The sequence below is a fragment of the Halichondria panicea genome, chromosome 1, assembly GCF_963675165.1.
Source record: "Halichondria panicea chromosome 1, odHalPani1.1, whole genome shotgun sequence".
In the NCBI taxonomy this organism is placed as follows: Eukaryota; Metazoa; Porifera; class Demospongiae; order Suberitida; family Halichondriidae; genus Halichondria; species Halichondria panicea.
In genome coordinates this window covers 8,499,896-8,518,097 of record NC_087377.1, presented here as the reverse complement: position 1 = coordinate 8,518,097, position 18,202 = coordinate 8,499,896, and the positions used below count along the sequence as shown (strand labels likewise).

At 41.7% G+C, this 18,202-nt stretch overlaps 2 protein-coding genes and 1 long non-coding RNA gene across 4 annotated transcripts; 1 reads left to right on the top strand and 2 right to left on the bottom strand.

Annotated features, from left to right (window-relative positions):
- Positions 1-3,360: 3,360 nt before the first annotated feature.
- On the bottom strand, positions 3,361-3,964 carry LOC135341830 (uncharacterized). The gene is made up of 3 exons (XR_010396662.1): positions 3,823-3,964; positions 3,708-3,758; positions 3,361-3,652 (listed from the first exon to the last, which is right to left on the bottom strand). It is a non-coding gene; the product is annotated as an uncharacterized LOC135341830 (long non-coding RNA).
- Positions 3,965-4,024: 60 nt separating this feature from the next.
- Positions 4,025-16,838, top strand: LOC135340906 (uncharacterized). 2 transcript variants are annotated; one of them, XM_064537336.1, is made up of 13 exons: positions 4,025-4,165; positions 4,238-4,362; positions 4,414-4,709; positions 4,761-4,985; positions 5,038-5,283; positions 5,350-5,426; positions 5,477-5,676; positions 5,736-5,926; positions 5,984-6,137; positions 6,198-6,365; positions 6,416-6,596; positions 6,652-16,420; positions 16,483-16,838. In XM_064537336.1, exons 2-12 carry the CDS (start codon positions 4,240-4,242, stop codon positions 6,969-6,971), a joined length of 2,181 nt encoding a protein of 726 aa, XP_064393406.1. In that variant the 5' UTR covers positions 4,025-4,165; positions 4,238-4,239; the 3' UTR covers positions 6,972-16,420; positions 16,483-16,838. The 2 variants fall into 2 exon arrangements, with proteins under 2 accessions (XP_064393406.1, XP_064393398.1); XM_064537328.1 differs by having other exon boundaries at positions 4,238-4,709.
- On the bottom strand, positions 11,816-14,262 carry LOC135340896 (zinc finger MYM-type protein 1-like). Its single transcript, XM_064537316.1, has 2 exons — positions 14,121-14,262; positions 11,816-13,987 (listed from the first exon to the last, which is right to left on the bottom strand). The coding sequence occupies exons 1-2, from the start codon at positions 14,191-14,193 to the stop codon at positions 11,820-11,822; spliced, it is 2,241 nt and encodes a 746-aa protein (XP_064393386.1). The 5' UTR covers positions 14,194-14,262; the 3' UTR covers positions 11,816-11,819.
- Positions 16,839-18,202: the final 1,364 nt, after the last annotated feature.

Sequence of the window (18,202 nt, the reverse complement as noted above, 5' to 3'; positions counted from 1 at the left end):
CATTTTCTGGATACTTTTCTCATGTGGCTAAAAGCTATGTGGAGCACACCTCTCTCAGCCAGCGATAAATATCAATAGCTGTCCCTTTATCTCGGTGACGGGATATTCTCTGACCCACCGTACCAGTGCATGGCAAGTGTCCACTTCTTGAGGGTATAAGCTTAGATTTGGACCTCTGCTGCAAACTGTTGCATTTCTGTGTGTTTGGATCTGTACTAAATAACGTCTAATTATTTTGTCCTCCATCACCTGTAAGCGTAGGTAGAAACCTGTGTGTTTTTATGAGCAATAATTAGCTTCACTTCGCTTGCTATTGAAAGGTTGCTAGTACATCTGGTAGGGCAACAACAGACAGTGCATGGGGTCAACATCAAGATATTAATTTAATCAGGCATCTTGCATTATGATTGTTATAATTATGTCTAGATGGTTTCGGTTGAGTAATCCTTACAATACTGATGATTATGAGCTGCAATATAGAATCAAGGGCGTATATAAAAGAAGAGAGGGCACGCAACTCCTGCTAGCTACGTGTACTGATAGTGGAGTTGCATGCCCTCTCTTTTCTTTTATACGCCCTTGATAGAATCACATGTTAAAAGTTGCATATCTCTTAGATAATTCCTTAAAATGTTTGCAGACAAGAAGTGATTAATGGTTCGTACATGTACATGAGCACCGTTTGAGTCACTGTCATTGTCGATTGTAGATGAAAACATATTTCTGCCAATGTAAGTGCCATCCTAAAACTCGAATAAACGGTGTGGGGAGTTTCGTACTTGACTCTAGAATTTCAGCCCAATCAGTATTACTTTGTTCCAATATTTTTATGAGATTGGTATGTCAGAAGTGTTGTGATGTAGGACCTTGTGGTTGCGTAATTGGATCGTTGTCGGAATCCGAGAATAAGTAGTTGTTATTTTCGATCTTCCACCATGCTCCCTCACCCCGTTTTAAGTACATACTAATCCTTTGCAAGTGTGCATGTGTCAACTTGGCATTCGATGTGTACAAACTAATTTTTAGTTAAAGAGCCACTGTATTGTGGGACCTTTCTGTCCACCTTGGAAACCATAGACACTTGTTTGTCTAGGCTGCAAATAGTGCTGCTTGCACCTGTCTGTTCTCTGGCTTGCATGCTCAGCAGAATTGTTGCCACGACGTTGTCTGGTTTCCTCTGGTTTCCCTCTTTGGCTTATAAATTATTGTGTGAGGAGTTTCGTACTTGACTCTAGAATTTCAGCCCAATCAGTATTACTTTGTTCCGATATTTTTGTGAGATTGGTACAGTAAAGGTCAGCTGAAAGTTAAACGTTATAACGCGTTGCGTTAGCGTGTGCACGCGTTAGCTTCTCGTTATTCATGCATTACGTATCGTTAGGGCTTCGTTTGCAGACCGTGCATAACGTTCTAACGTTTCCTGGAAAATTAACGTTCTTATCAGTAAGATTTCCTGGTACTACTGCAAACCTAATTTATAGGTGTTAATTAAATAAACAGAACCCATAATGGTAAGGAAACTACAGGAGCTTTGTGCACATGTCATACATAATACAGCACACTACTAAACTAGTTCTCGTTTTCTTTGCCACTGGAGGAGTCTTTCCTTTGAAGGTAGTTCAAAAGCCTTCCTCCCTCGTCAATTGCTCTAATACAATTTTTCCAGGCCATCTCTCTCTGCTCACTCCCCTCTAGAGGCCAATAGGTGAAGGCATTGGCCTTGATTAAAAGGAGCACTTCAGCATCAAGGGCCTTTTTCCCTCTCGTGCCACTGCAGTTACACTCCTTTCTTTGTTGAAGAGTGAAAAGCAACTCCGCCTGCTTCAAAGCGAAGTTTCGACGTGAGGGACAACGGATCTTCAGCGATAACAGCCTATCAGCTGAGAGAGGGCTCAGTTGATATAAAAAAAAACGTGTGTAAGTTTGACACTAATGTACACATAAAATAAATGTACGTACGTACCTGGTTATCCTCAGGTTCTTGAGTGGAATAGTCGCTAGGCGTAGTGGTGTTGAAAGACGTAGACGGAATCACAGGATGAGAAGGGGTTGTAGCTCGAGAGGGGGTAATTGGAGGAAAGTCAAATGAGAGCAGGTATTCGAAGGGGTGGGGGTGGAGCATGTACATGTATCTAATTAAGAGTAAAATTAATAATTATTGTGGTCATGTACACTGTATACCTTATCTTGTACAGCGTTCAGTTCGGACTCAATGCGCTTCAGAGATATTTCAACATGCGCGGAAAACTTGCCAAACACTTTCAGCAATTGATCACACCTGCAGCTATGGCTTGTTGAGCTAGCTGGTTCTTGTTCGTCCGTCTGTGTTTGTACATCTGTCGTCCCTATTACTATGTGATATGTGTTGTCTTCCGATCTCGGAATATCCTCTATATCAGAATCACTGTCTGATGTCAAATCATCAAATGGATCACGATTATCCGGTGGTGGTTTCGTGTTGCTGATAGAACCAGAAATCAGTTGTGGTGGAGGTGATCCCACATTTATTGTAAAGTCGTCTCTCAACTTGTTTGCCGCCTTCTTTTTTATAGGTTCTTTAGGTTTGCTAGGAGTTTGTCTTTTTTGGGGGGCAGGTGTTTGCTGTGGCTGTCTATTCAACAACGTCTCCAATTTTTTGGCCTCTCCAAAGGACTGAGCAGTGGCAACCACCACAGCTTCGTACCTTACTTCAGCATATCTGGCGACACATTCTGAGCCCTCTTTAAGAGTGATTGGCGAGGGCTCTACAATTTCCTTCACTGAAACAGCACACAATTGATTGTCCTCTATACACTTCACAATGAAATACGGAGGAGCAGTAGAAGCAAGTACAGCTTGACGAACAGCCTGGCGCTCAGTAGCCATCTCATTCAAAGTTTGAATTATAATTTACAGCTGCATGTTAAATTAATGTATGTACATGCGTAACTACTTGTCACCGCTGTTTCAAGACGGCACTTAGTTTTAAATTAGAACGGTCTGCAATTCAAAGAAATATTGAAAATGTGGGTGTGGTTTATCAACAACATTTTCTTGTTTTTTATAAATTCTTATACCCATAGTAACTGTTTTGATATTCATTACTATCACATGACAGCTTATTGAGTGTCAGGTGCACTTTATGATCTACTGAATGATACCAGATGCGCATAGCAACTTCAATATGGCTGCGTGTGCGCATCTAGAAACCACAAACCACTTCACTTAGTTACAACTACAAGGTGCTAAGTGGATGTTTTTACAACTACTTGCTGACCACACAAGTGTTTCCTTTGAAGTGTTTCTTGCAGAACCTGAGAGAATAACCATCATACAACTGTTTGGACAGCAACAGGTAATTGACTACTTTTTGAGGAGCTGTATAAATTAGGTCTGAAATCTGACACTAAATAAGGATACATAACAGAATGAATTACATAAAATGATGCACACGCACACATTATAATAAACATAACCCTTCAGGAATGAGTCAAGAGCATATACTAGCACTTGCTAAGCACTGCCGGATCTGTGGAAACCCATTCACGAAAAGGAAAGGCGTTGGGGATCGAAGATTTTCCTGCTCTGACAGAAAGAACGATCTCCAGGAGGTGTTTGGTATCAAGGTCGATAACGATGTGGAAGCACTTCACCCTCACTCGTACTGCCACCCCTGTAACAACATCATATATCATACAAGGAAGAAGTCTAGGGAAGGTAAAACTTACAACCCTCGTAAAGTTATTGTGACATGGTCGGCCCATAGTGAGCACAATTGCCTAGTGTGTAAAAATATCAGCACTCACAGCGTTGGTGGAAGGCCAAAAAAACAATTATACACACCTGGTAGACCCTCAGAAGGATCTTTCCAATCGGTCATCCAACACGTTAGATCAACTGCTCCGCCTTCGTTCTGTCAACAAGAAACAGCAATCTCTCCGCATGTGATTTTTGACTGCCCAGTTTGCATGGACATCGTTGACAGACCAATTGAATTGAAGGGGCCAGGGTGCAATAGTCTTGTTTGTGCCGACTGTTTATGCAAGTGGCTACACGTTTCTCAAATCACCTCATGTCCTTGCTGCTACGAAGATTATCGAACACACACACTTGATCTCGACTCAATCCATCCTCCTTCAGAAATTACACTCAAGGCACTAGGTAGTATTGAAGTCACGTGCTATCTGTGTAAGAAACGGGGATGCTTGAAACACCACAAATCTCACATTGAAAGCATGTGTAGTACCGCTAACTTTAGCCATGGACCTACTGAGCAGACCAGAGGATGCGGCTTTGTTACCCATCGAGGAGAAACTGCAGTCCAAACTGATAAAGCGCAGCATGCGCAACTTCCACACTTTGGAAGTAAAGACAGGCGGACAGGTAAGAATGGAAAATACATTAATATATTTTATTACCTTAATAATTCTACAGCATCTAACACTGGTAAAGGTTAGCTCACCAAGGGTGTCTAGTGGAACAGCCAGTCAACGCACTCTGAGACGCCGCAGTGGTGACCTGTCGTCCATCAGGAAGACAGTGAGTGGCGGACAGGAAGTAGCGCAGATGAGCAATGAGGTCACAGTAACAACAAAGGAAGACCGGGAGAAACTTGTTGAGAAGCTCAAACAGACGTCAGACTGTTTCCAAGTTAAGTTCTCAGTGACGGAGAGCTTGGGATTACAGTCTGTCCTAATGATACCATACTACAAATTACGGATCATGAAGAAGTAAGTATATACATCGCTTACCTAGCTCTTATTCAAACATTTTCCCTCTAGCATGTTGGGACCAAACGTGAAAATCGCTTCTGAGAAAAAGATGAGAGCTGAGGGCGATTCTCTTGCAGGGGTTGAAAACCTCAAGTCGGAATATGTCCCGTTTACTTTCCCAATCAAAGATGGAAGGCACACAGTCGAGATCAAGAATGTCCCTATGTGCTACACGCCAAATCTCTGGGAGAAAATCGAAAGTATGCTGTGTTTAAACGATGATGCTGAGAGAAGGTACAATTTAAGTGGTTACATGTATGTACAGTGTAGTATATGTAATTTGTAGAGTACACCGACTGACCTGGCATGAAGGGAAGGTACCAGAGAATGAGATATGGATAAAACTTGGAGGGGAAAAGGGAGGGGGGAGCTTCAAGATGACATTTCAAATATGCAACATCGATCACCCCAATTCTCCCGTCAACACCTGTACCTTTTGCATATTTGAAGCTCCCGACAATGTGACTAATCTCAAAATTGGACTCCAGAGATTCCAAGATGAAGTAGACAGCCTTCACGGCAAGACATGGAGGTACATGTACTAGGATTGAATTTATAAAAATTAATTGTCAAGCTCTGTATTTCAAAATGTATATAGGGGGAAAACAATCCGAGTGTTTCTTAGTGGAGATTACGAATTCTTATGCAACATGTTTGGGCTGTCAGGTGCTTCAGGTAACTCTTACTATTCTTTGCATATAATAATCACATGACAATCTTAATAGGTCGGCATTGCTGCTTATGGTGTTTGGTTAAATCAGAAGAGCTAAAGAACCCACCATCAGCCAATGTACCAAGTAGAAGCACAGACAGCATCGTGAGAGACCATCGCAGCTTTATTGCAGCAGGAGGGAATCTGAAAAATGTTAAACATTTTAACAACTGTGCTAGGGAACCCTTCTTTAAGAGCATCCCTTTGAACCAAGTAATAGTACACACTATTAATCACACACACACACACACACCTTATTCTTAAACATGTAGGTTTGCCCTCCAGGCCTGCACATCACCTTAGGAATCTTCTACAGACTTTTCCAGCTCATGGAAAATGAATGTCATCAGCTTGACTTGTCAATTTTAGAAGAAAAGGATAGTCGCGAGAAAGGTGGTCCCAGCTATTCCAACTTTATGGACGACATTGCAAGAGCCAAGACCCTCAAGGATGGGCTAGACAGGTAGACAGGTTACTATCAATTTTATGTATATGATTGCTTGTGTAATGATCGATTTAGGGTAAACGAAGAAATTGATCACTTCAACGACTTGGTGGCTCTACTTGTTGTGTTCGGTCAATCTGAAGAGGGTGAGGATCCGGAAGAGGATGACCCACAGCTGCAAGCCCTTCGCTCAGAACTTGAAGAGAAAGCCACCACTGCAAAGAAACTGGTGTGCATTAATTAAAGTATACACTATAAAACAACTACTTTAGTTATACACATGATTTAGGATACGGAGTGGACCAAACTGGATGAAACCATCTCAAAGTATGAGTTCAAGATAGAGGATGGTCCAGTCGTTAAATTCTTAGATGCTACTCTAGAGGGTTTCAACGTGAGAAGGCAGTCTTATTACGGGGGAACATTTGTTGGAAATCACGTTCACCTAACTCTCAGGGTACGACTGAATAATTTCATACATGTATACAGCTTACTTCGTTTTTACAGCCTGAGAACACGGTGCTTCTCTGTAATGCCGTTGTATTGGCAACAAGCAATTACAGCCCTTCAATCCGGCAAAGAGCTGAGAAGATCCAACGGAAGTTTTCTGTTGTATTTGCTCTATTCCACAACTGTGACACGCTGTATAACCAGAGCAAGATCTCACAGGAGGAAATTGCTGCCCTAAGTAAATTATACAATGTACATTATAGCAAAAAATGACTATGCACCTTTGTCCATAGGAACTCACATCACTATGTTCATGGCATTTTACCGGGAGCATTTTCCTCATTCAACGGTCATACCCAAAATGCACATGCTGGAGAAGCGTGTGGTTGACTGGCTGGGTGAGTGGAAGTTGGGACTAGGGCTTATGGGAGAGCAAGGGGCAGAGAGCATCCATGCGTACTTCAACAACTTGAAGCGCTCGTACAGCAACATCACGAATGGCGTCGAGCGACTAAGATGTATGATGAAACAACATTTTGTACATATAGCACCGTCTAACATCGTGTGCAGACCTCTACCTGTCAAGAGACGAAAGAAGAACCCTGAGAATTGATGCCTACATTGTCTATTGATATCTACATAATAATCATGTACAGACAACATGTCAACAAAATAATGTAACTTTTCAAATAGTTCTAACAAGCTTACAAAAAATCAATTTACCTTTCAGCTGTACCTCAATGCTTACCTTTTCAATGGCTGCTAGTTACTAGTTCTGCAAAACACATCTGTCCACAGGAGCGCTTCTTTGCTGGACATACTTTACATGCTGACCACAATCATGTACTTGTACAAGCCAATACAGCTTCTGCTGTGATCGCTCAATTTTTATGAAACTACCATAAATGGAAAGCACAGATCCTGTATGGTCAAATTGTTTACATATTTAGAATCCCCCTTTCCCAAAGGAATGCTCTAAAGTCAGCAACCACTTCCATAGACCTGTGGTTTGCAGGAATGTACTATCTTGTCATTATCTTGTACTACAACTAGATTAACTAAGTGCCGACTTTTCATTGCTGTGAAACAGCGGTGTTGTAGTAATGTTTTGGTATCCATGTACATTTTGTAAAGTTACTTGACCTTTTAACTTTAATGATTTCATTTTCCAACACAATAATATTCATTCCTTATGTAAACATTATGGTAAACAGATAACAATTAGTAACCAGATGGTCCACCTTTCACTTCAATAACTTTTGGTATAACTTTTTTTAAATGTCCGACAAATTTAGAACATACAGCAGGGGTGAGAGTTCTCCAAAACGCCTTAATTCCTTGCGTGAGCTGGGTCAAATTTCTGGGCTTGTACCTGATTCTAAGATAATCTTTCAGAGCATGCCAGATAAGCTCAATTGGGTTTAAGTCTGGGCTTGAAGCAGGGGTTTTCCACCAATTGACATCGTTTTCTTCATACCATGCTTTAGCATAACGACTCGTGTGCTTTGGGTTGTTATCCTGCATGAACCGATGACCATCAGGATACACTGTGCTCAGAAAGGGTATTAACGATGCTTCTAGAATTTGCACATATCTTGTGGCATTCATTATGCCAGAAAAAATGACATCTTGAGTGGCGCCTCTCCTCGAAATACCAGCCCACACATGGAGTTTAGGTGGGTGCTTCGGTCTCATTCTATATACAACTGGCTGTCCTAACTTTCGAAACGTTACTAGCCTATTCGAATCCAGTTGAATCGAGCACTCGTCAGTGAATAGCACATCCTTAAACTCCAGATCTTCGTCTTCAACTTGCTTCTCGCACCATGCGAGCCTCGCCTCCTGATTTTTGTCTGAAATCAATGCACAATATCGGGTTTTTTTGCAGACCCAGCCCAGCTCCCTCCTGGCTCTCTTGACAGTGCTGTGGCTAACTTTAACGGCCGGAAATCGATCTTGAAATAGAACATACAGTTTAGTTATACTCAGCTCATTGTTAACAGTCATACAGTCATCCAGAAACTTATAGTGTATGGGGGTGAGCTTCCTGAGCGGTCGAACAGTTGTGTTGTCAGCGACAGATCCCGTTCGTTTGTATTTTTTTATTAACAGACACAAAGACGTGCAGCTAACCGAAAACCCTTCGATAAACATCATTTCTTTCATTGTCTTTAAACCGTATCCAGCTTTCCACATAGCAATTAACCGTGATCGCTTATAGACATTCTCCCCATTATCAATGTTTATTAGAGAAAGGTAGGTGTACCTCAGTGAGTGGCATATAGTTTAAGTGAAGTTCCTGGACCAGGAGTTATGAGTATTTCAGTGAGAGGTTAGTGAGTTCAAGTGGATTTCCAGGAGTTGTGTGTAGTTCAGTGAGAGATAGAGAGTTCCAGGAACTTACTAGCTAATGTAATTAACTTTTTAGCACATGAAGCCTGCTAGCTGCAAATTCCTGGAAGATTGAGCCGCCTACTCAAAGTTACTAAGAAACCGCTCGTTATGCCCGCGGGTCGGTGCGTTAGACAAGCGTTAGCTAAGCGTTTTACATGCAGATTTTTTTTATTGTAACGCGGTAAGGCTTCGTTATAACGTTTAACTTTCAGCTGACCTGTACTGTATCTTGGATAGGACCTTGTGGTTGAGTAATTGGATCGTTGTCGGAATCCGAGAATAATTAGTTGTTTGTTATATATTTAATTTGGCTGAACAGTCTCTTTCTGTGCTCTCTGCATTTGTTTAGCGTAAACATACCATTTGAAATTGTGGGAGCATGCACTAAAAGGTCGTGGAAATAGGTTCCATAAAGATTATCTCTTGTTTGTGTCTTTGGGTGTGGAATTAGTTGGCAACATAGTTCATGGTGAACCCACGTAACATTGTACAGCTGGAGAACTGTTTTAGGATTCCGACCCGAGTCTGGCTTATAAGTGTATAGAAGGAACACAATATCGGTTGATTGCGATCGTGTATAATTATGCACAACGCATAAATTGTTGAAGTTTTTGAAGAAGTTCACACACAAAGTCATAGTAATAACACCTCCTTGAACAAGTTTTAGGCCTCATTGCAATTGCAGAGATGTGCTCCCCCTCTGACAAAAAGCTTCTGACTTCTGAGAGGTTTGCCTCTTACACTATAGCCGTGCTTTTGTATTGCATCTCTCTGATCTGTGCCAGTTTTATCTACGAACACAAGCATGTGTTGTTGATACAAAGACACATCACTTGCGTACTGAGATCGTAACTGCGCATCTTGTTGAAGAGCATATAATTGTGTCTGTAGTTGTTGTCTAGTAAAACCAGCTTTAGCCAAAAACTTACAAATAGCACTTCCAGTTACCTCAATACCAGTAGATTAAAAAGATCATGCACTAGCTCTCTCAGGTAGATCCCAGGATGTTCGATGATGGTGTGGAGTATGAGCAGTATTGTTTAGTGTTCTGTAGGCACGATGAGCTGGGTAAACTTTCTTAGAGACACTTGCAGTTGTACGAAAGAGCTGTGCAATTCTCCCAACAGTAGTAATATCAATTCCGAGGTCGAGAATACCCGAGGCCATCAACTTGCCAAACAATGCGCCAACGTAGGTCTGGTCATCACTGTACGCACTAGACCTAGATGATTCATAGCTAGTATAGTCATTAAATTGCCTCATTGCGTGTTCTGCGCATGCACGCTCCTGTCGATTATTTCTTAATTGGTAAGATCTTGGAAAATAACAGTACTACATGCACACTTGCTTCACTGCTACATCAGCATTGCACCAAGCATCAGCTCTCTCTTCATCCTGTGGTACACTTCGAGGAAGTGAGGAAAGTGTATGCGATCGATGTGAGGCATCTTATTTCCAGTCTTCCTTCAGATATTTCTGCGGCCTCGACTCTCACATGGGATTTTCGAGTGGTTTTGTGAATGCCTTTTGTAAATGCTATCTGAGAATAGTTCCATTACTGTTTTGAACCTCTTCTTTGAAATTACGAGAGATATTCAAGAAAGCCTTCAGTGTGAGCATCATTAGCACTTCGTTTAGTGGGAGCGTTTTTGCCTATGAATGCTTTCCTTCAAGCATCATCGTTGGCTTACTTGAGCTCGATACTTGCCTGCTTAATGACGGAATAAATATCTAGGATGTATCAAACAAGAATCTGCATGTTTCTGGTCAGCTCTCTAAGATACATCTAACTTTCTCTACTTTTTGCTGAGTAAATGCTACAATGCACACCCTCCCACAACATTGAAACTGATGAGAGCTTATAGGAGATTCACTCTCAAATCCATGTTAACAGTAATCAGTTTCACATGCACTTAGCTAGCAATAAGTGTTGTAATGCATGCAGTGTTGTAATGCATGCACGAGGATGATGCAATAATTATAACTTGATAAAAGAAATAATAATTATGGCAATAGTGCATGCATGTGCAGTGGCCTGCATACAAATGATTTCCTTGAGAGTTATACTTGCTTGTGCTCGGCTGCATGCAAACCCTTTCAGCAGACCTCGTCAGCCAAAATCTGCATGATGTTCAAATGACTGTTTTGCTGTTTTTGCAGTAAATAAATCTGGTTGCCTAGTAATTATGGCTTATAAATAATGTTGCCCTGTTGTGCTTAGAAGTTATAATTAGTGCCACGTTGTCTGCATGTATATTGTGGGTGTTACTTACGCCAGCAGGACGAGATGGAATAATTCCGGCTGCCCCGGCATGTTCAATGCTGGATGTGCTTCTTGTCAAACACTTAGCCGTCATTGAGGCCATGGTGAATACTTGATTATATCTAGAGTTTGCATGTTTCCAGCTAGCTATGAACTGAGAGTGTGCAGTTAATAATTATCTCAGATCGAATATTCACAACTGTTAACATTTTGTTTGCGAAGAGTGTTAATGAAGACTCTGTCTGGGGTCTGCTTCCATAGACAGAAAGTGGGAAGCTCTTAGTACGCGCCCTATTTAATCGATTTTGCAATTTAGAGCATGTATATTGAGCTCACCAGCGTAGTACTTTATGATATCATCAATGTCCCCACCAGATTTTTTCTTTGCTAACGGTCCAAGACCTGTGCTTGGTGAAGTGTATGCCTAGCATGTTACCGCATTGCTAGTGATCACTGCATGGTGGCTCATTCTGATACATGCCTCGATCTTTGACCCTTCCTGGTAAAAGTATTCAAATTTTCCAACGCCCAAAGGTGGTATACAAAATAAACAATGTTTTTGTTGTAAATCGATGGTGCTATAATTTTTATTATCCCTCGAGGCGTAGCCGCACGAGGGATACGGTAAAGCTGTCTGTGTGTGTGTGTGCGTGTGTGTGTGTGTGTGTGTGTGTATTCCTGCATGCTGTAACTGCTCAACGGTTGCAATACGACGAAAACTAACAGCCTTCTACATAGGGGTAGGAAGATGTTTTACCTAAGGGGGGCAAACAATATGTTATACCAATATCACTGAGACACAATTTAAAATTCTCCAAAATATCTTTGTCTTCTAGAATTAACAGAAATAAAATCCTTCGCTATAGCTAATAAATCTATCCTGTCTGTCCTATGTTTGTGTACATAAAGCAAAAAAAGATTGTTAAGTCTACATTCAGTCATTGTGCTCCTCAAGAATGTTTTGAGCCTTCGCAGTGCTGAAAACGATCTTTCGGCTGAAGCTGTTGTTACAGGGAAGGTAAAGTACAATGAGAGTAGCATAAACACTTCAGACAGCATTTTCTTGTAAATATGATTGCTATTAATCGCTTGAGCTATAGTCCTTATATTTGTCACAGTTGTTACTTGTGGAGTAGCTTGCTTAACCATATCAGCAACTAGTGCAAGATGTGTACACAAACGTTTCAAATCAAAGTCCTTCTCAAGGAAACTTTTTACGGAGGGAGGAAGGATCTCAATATCATATGGTCTTCCATTTGCAGCATTCAGCAGGAGTATTTCAATTTCTTTTATAATTTTCATATCTTTCTGATCAAATCTTCTATCGATCTCACCTCCAGCAAGTTCTAGTACTTCATAATACGCACGTCTAAACCTTGACTTAGGGTCTGTGTATTGGTGTGCAGTACTTCCAGTATTATACCTCTTGGGTAATTTCCTTTGGCGAGGCAATTTGGGCTCTTCAGTGAAATGCTTGCTTTCCTCACATACTGAACTATAAAACTGATCAAATTTAGATTCAGTCCGAAGAGCTTTTAGGTGGGATGCAAGTAGACTAGCACCTGTAGTTGCTTCCTGAATTGTTAGGTCCACTGCTTGCAAGTTAATGGACAACTGCTCAGAAGCAGAAAATACCAAGTAAGCAAGTTTCAGTGCAAAGTACGTGTCAAAGCATTCCATACGCCCAAGTAGACCGTTGGCTTTTGCTGCGTACTCATCATGGCCTTTCTGAATAATTTCCAAAGCATCAATCAACACCTGATAATTTCTCAAGATAGAATTTATAGCAGTATGACGAACAGTCCAGCGTGTGGGACAAAGCACTCTCAGTGATGGAGTACTCCCATCTCCTTGTAGAGCAATATCTTTACGGAGTGAATCGAACAAGGATAGCCGCTTGGGAGAAAAGCGTATGAGCTGTACAAGATTGTATATGAAATCCATTACATTCCTGACCAGTTCAGATTTGTTTGTAACATCTTTGAGGACGAGATTAAGATTATGAGCTAAGCAATGAACATACAATGCCTCAGGAACTTCAGATTTCATTAGGGCTTGTACACCATTTCTTATCCCACTCATTGTAGAAGCACCGTCGTATGCTTGACCTCGTATTGAACACAAAGGTAAGGTACATCTAATTAGAATGTCCTTGATAGCAGAGAAAACAGTACAGGCTTTAGTATCAGGTAATTGAAACAATCCTAATCCATCTTCATGAACATTTAGATCTTCATCAATCCAGCGAACAGAGAGACACATTTGCTCTTGGTGGGATACGTCAGTGGCTTCATCAGCTAAGATTGAATAAAAACGACTCTCTTTCACATGTGACAGTATATCTCTAAGTACAAACTGCCCCATTTTGGTAATAATTTCATTCACAATCTCGGGCGAAAGATAATCACGCTGTTTAAGCCATCTCAGCATTTTTTTATCTTCTTCAGCCCTAAGTAGAAGAAGTTGGGCTAGATTTCCTTCAGGATCATCACCGTCATGTTTTCCACGAAGAGGCAATCCTTGTCTTACAAGGAACTTAATGGTAGAGAGTAGTTTCATAAGCATTGTTCTATGATAAAGTTGATCAGTTGCAAGCTGTGTGCTCAGCAGAGTGTCTACCCTCACACCTGTAGATCTCTTCAGCACAACTTCTTTATGCATGTTACTATCTTCGTGAGCACGAAACCTGTCTATGGCTTTCTTAAAATTGTTGAAACCATCTTCCACGAATGCTGGCTGATACTTCCTTGTAGGAGTCACACTCAGCAAATTGTTTGCCTTAGCAGCTCTGCACAAATAGCAAAATATTTTCCTATTTTCTGAACACACAGTTATCCATGGGTAGAGCTCATACCATCTCGTCAAAATAGGTCTCTCATCCTTCACAGCTGGTAGCTGAGGTTGAAAAGGAATGTTAATGTCTTTACACCCCTGGCAATTGCAAGCAGCTTGGGTACTCGAAGCTTCAGACTCTATGGGTATAAAACATTCTCATTAAATCATGTCACTACATAGCTGTAAGGCTAGAGAGCATTGTCAATTTGAGCAAGCTGTTTAAGCTAGATAGCTACATTTAAGCTTATACTGGGGCTATAATTCACTTACCTGCTTGATCCAAAGAAGCACTGGTAGTACTACTGTCAGACAGACTTGAAAAAGTAATCTTGGCCTGATACATTGTTATTTTTGCCACATGCTCACAATATTTTTTCAATTAGAGAGCAGTGCTGGCTAAGGGGGGCGAAAAAGCAAAATATTTGGCTGAGGGGGGCAACTGCCCCCCTTGCCCCCCTGGTTCCTACGCCTATGTTCTAGCCACATTCTCTTGGATTTTGATTCGTAGATTAGCAAACTATGGCTATAGTTTGGCTCACATTGACGGCTGTTGAAGTCCCTTCAAAATCTTTCATAGCATCATCTGTTCGCACAAACTTTCTATTCAACACATGAATTAGCCTTGCACTAGAGCGCTAGCTTTTCGTTAGCTACTAGAGTCAGAAAAGATCTGTTAAAACAGCTAGCTATAGTAGCCATTGTGAACTTGATCTCTTTGGACACACCCTTTAATTATTCTTGTGGATGCAATGCGCATGCGCGCTCATTCCCACATGTTGGCAGAATCAGAGATTGAAGAGAAGGTGATATGAAACTAGATCATGTGAGCTTATGTGCTCAATGTAAAACAGAGTAAAAAGTTTAGGCACTCCGCGTTGCTATAAAAATGGCGGTTTAATTTGTAAATAAAACAAAACAGGCCCATGGGAAGCTGGATGACTCACTTGAAGAATTATGATCATATAATTGACTAGCCACAGATTGTTTTAAAATATATTTGGTGGCAATAAAATCCAGAACGCCAGATTCCCTGGTTTATTGGCTATACTAGCCTTTGTGGGACTGTAGCAGAAAGCAAGTTGGTTTTCATAAGATGGTTTAGTGATGAGTTTTAATGTTAGCTATGTATTCTATGTACTGGTGCCTGTCTCAAAGGCTAGATCGCTCTGATGCTGAAAGTATAATCGATTTTTATTGCAAAATTTTGCTCCAGGACAAGTACAAGAGGTCAAAAAAGTTGAAGTGATCGAACAAGCTGTCTCTTGGCTTTCAGCTGAGGAGCTTTTGCACTTCCCAAAGGTCTACTCTTACATTTAATATATCAACTTTGTTCTATATGTAGCAGCAAGTCCAGAGATACAGTCCCACAAAGTATTTTACATGATTTTACATAGAAATTGCAATAAAGACAATGTGCCACGCCCATTTTGGGCAACACGGATTGTATATACACGTCATCAAGTTTCATATCCCTCTCTCTTCAATCTCTGGCAGAATCAACTTACTTCTTTTTCTTGAGGTCCTGGTATACCGGTAATGATAACATAATTATAGACTAGATAACAATAGATTCATGCACACAAGTCTTTTCTTCTCAGTATTAATATAGATCAGTGTTCGCCCAGGATGAGTTGAGTGGTGGTTAGACCACAATAGGGGGTCCAGGAAATTGAGTATTTATTTACGCTATACATTAAATTTCAGCAATTCGATCTAGAGACAAATTACACCAGAACATTTATTGATGTTTAGCAAGTATTTATAATAATTATATAAATTGAATTAGATTGTTAGTCTCTTCTCTTCTTTTTTGAAGCCCAAAGCCAGTCATTTGCAAAGTTGTAGCCTACTTTCCTTCTCTCCCACTTGCTGTGGAGTGGCTTGACTCATAAGCATCAAAACCGGCATGCAATTCCTGGTTGAACTGCATCATCATCACTATATATATACAGTAGCTGCTAGCACTAGCACTGGAATCAGTTTCTTGGCATCTCCTCTTAGAAGTATAGGACTATATACTGTCTATCTCTAAGTCTTTGGATGTAGCATGCACTAGTCTAAAAGAGTTTAGAATAGTTTACTAACTTGTACTCTTGTGGCATCATAGATAGATTCTTCTATTAATGTCTGTTGCGCTGCTGTTAAAGTCATAGATAATATCTATGGTGGAATCACCTAACTACCCAGTCGAGTCGGGGAGTTTGGTGGGGTGGAGTGACGTAGGAGGTTGCAAGTCCCCCGCCCCCTATGAATATGATTAGTGGTTACAACACTAATTATTATTACGGGCTATGAATAACATTAACCCTTGGGCTAGGGAGAATAAATAGGAGGAGCCTATTGCGAGTCCCCTCCAAGGAAGTTTAATAGTAGTTTATTTATGTCCCTCAGCCCAAGGAAGTTGTATGTAGGAGTCCCTTAATAAAGGTGTACCTGTACCCCGTTCTGTTCACTGCCTCTGCTAAACCATGCAAACACATATAATTATGCAAACCAGGATTGACAAATCAAGCAGCAATAATGGATGAGTAACGGGCTAGTTTGTCCTTTGGTATTCGGATATACAGTTGGTAAGCTGAGCTCTTCCACCTGCCTAACATTTGAATTACTGAGTCCTGAATCCCTTGTGCAGCTGCGGTGGTGGTTGCTCCGATACGGAAGGAGTGTCCTGCATATTGTGATGAGTCTATTTCTACCAGAGACAATGCCTCGCGTATCTTCAGAATGAACCGGGACTTTGTCAAGGGGCGACCATCTGCGAACAGGAATAAGAAGCCCAGTCTGTTGCCTCGAATGGCTAAGTATGATAGTAGCGCCGCTACTGGGCAGAGAGAGTTGTGCGTACGCCCAATGACGATTGGCATAATAATAGCATAATATTTACAAACATTTTATTTTATTTCTATGTTATAATTATATGATTCGTCATGGGTACCTGTATATGTGTGTTATTTAACCAAAAAGAAAAAATTTTTTCATTTGAAACAATACGGAATACGAGATAATTGAGTGGTGGGAACACGATCAATTAGGTTTAAATACGACAAATGGCTATTTGAGTCACGATAGTTGGGGGTGGCCCTTTCACGTTGTCCCCCTGCACGAGGATTCGCTGTGGGGGCCTTGGCAGCGAAGACACATGTCTGTAGTTGCATCTTGGTCCATACCTGCAGATCGTTCTGTTGAAGTTCATACAGATGGGTGCATTGGGGCGTTTTGAGTGCATTGGGTAAGGAGCAGCAGATGGTCGTTTCTTCGGTGGGTCCCCGGTTTATGCGTACGGACAGTCTGCTTGCAGGTGGTCCACTGAGTGACAATTTGCGCACCAGCTGTCCCGTATGAGGGTTTGGTTGTGGAACGACCTAGAATGAACCCCATATAGTCGATCAGTGACCAATCGGTTTTTGCATTGTCAGCTGCCTCCGACCGGAAGCTGTTGTCGTAAACTACCCAGGATGGCCAGCGGTTCCGCTGGCTGAGGTAGGCGATGTTTTTCTGATACAGGAGAAGGGAAGTGGCCCTCTCCGGGTATTTTGAGATAAGTACTGCCGAGTATACTGAAAAACATTGCAGCCATGTTGGCAAATCTGGTATGAGTCGTTTAGTTGGTCTGACTACATACAGGCTGTGGCCGTCTAAGATCTTGTTGGTGACTGGAGCGCTGCCCTTGGCTGGAGGGATTTCCGCTAAGTCGACGAACTGGTCGGACAAGATCGTCTCAACCAATAATTTGTCCAGCGACGGTAGTCCTGGGGCCACGACCACCATTTTGCGGATGGCCAGGGGGGGTCGCCGGGCTTACTCCAATGGAGGTCAGGGAGGCGGCTGATGGGACCTCACCAAAGGGTGTGCCCGAGTGACCTGAGGGAGGTTAGAGGTGGCACGTCTGTACGTGGTCGTACTTATGTATTTTGTATTTTGGTATTCTGTGTGCACCCCAGACCGCCCAGTCTGTTGTTGCCCCCTAGACAGCCCAGTCTGTATTCTGTATTTTCGGGCGATGCCGTATTCTGTGTCAGTGCCCCAGACCGTGTGGTCTGTTCAAGGTCAATGCGCAGGCAGCCTAGTCTGTATTAGGGTTGATGCCGTATTCTGTGTTTTACGGTCAATCACGTCAATGCCGTATTCTGTGTTCACGGTCAATGACCCAGACAGCCCAGTCTGTTCTGTGTTCACGGTCAATGCCCTATTGAGTCAATGCCGTATAGCTAGCTAGCTTAGAGTAGAGTTACTAGTGGTCGCATAGAGGTGAGTAGTGGTCGTTTATAGAGCTGCAGTGGTCGGTGCCGACCACTGCCGACCACTGTGGGCAGAACCCTGTAGATAGATACATACTTCCTGCTTGTTCTAAC

Bases quoted from the DNA above. Each gene is read 5' to 3' on its own strand.
- LOC135340896 (XM_064537316.1), bottom strand. From the start codon at position 14,193: ATGTATCAGGCCAAGATTACTTTTTCAAGTCTGTCTGACAGTAGTACT. The intron at 13,988-14,120 runs GTAAGTGAATTA...TTATACCCATAG, and splicing joins TGCTTCTTTGGATCAAGCAG to AGTCTGAAGCTTCGAGTACC.
- LOC135340906 (XM_064537328.1), top strand. From the start codon at position 4,240: ATGGACCTACTGAGCAGACCAGAGGATGCGGCTTTGTTACCCATCGAG. The intron at 5,284-5,349 runs GTACATGTACTA...AAATGTATATAG, and splicing joins CTTCACGGCAAGACATGGAG to GGGGAAAACAATCCGAGTGT. The intron at 5,677-5,735 runs GTAATAGTACAC...TTAAACATGTAG, and splicing joins AGAGCATCCCTTTGAACCAA to GTTTGCCCTCCAGGCCTGCA.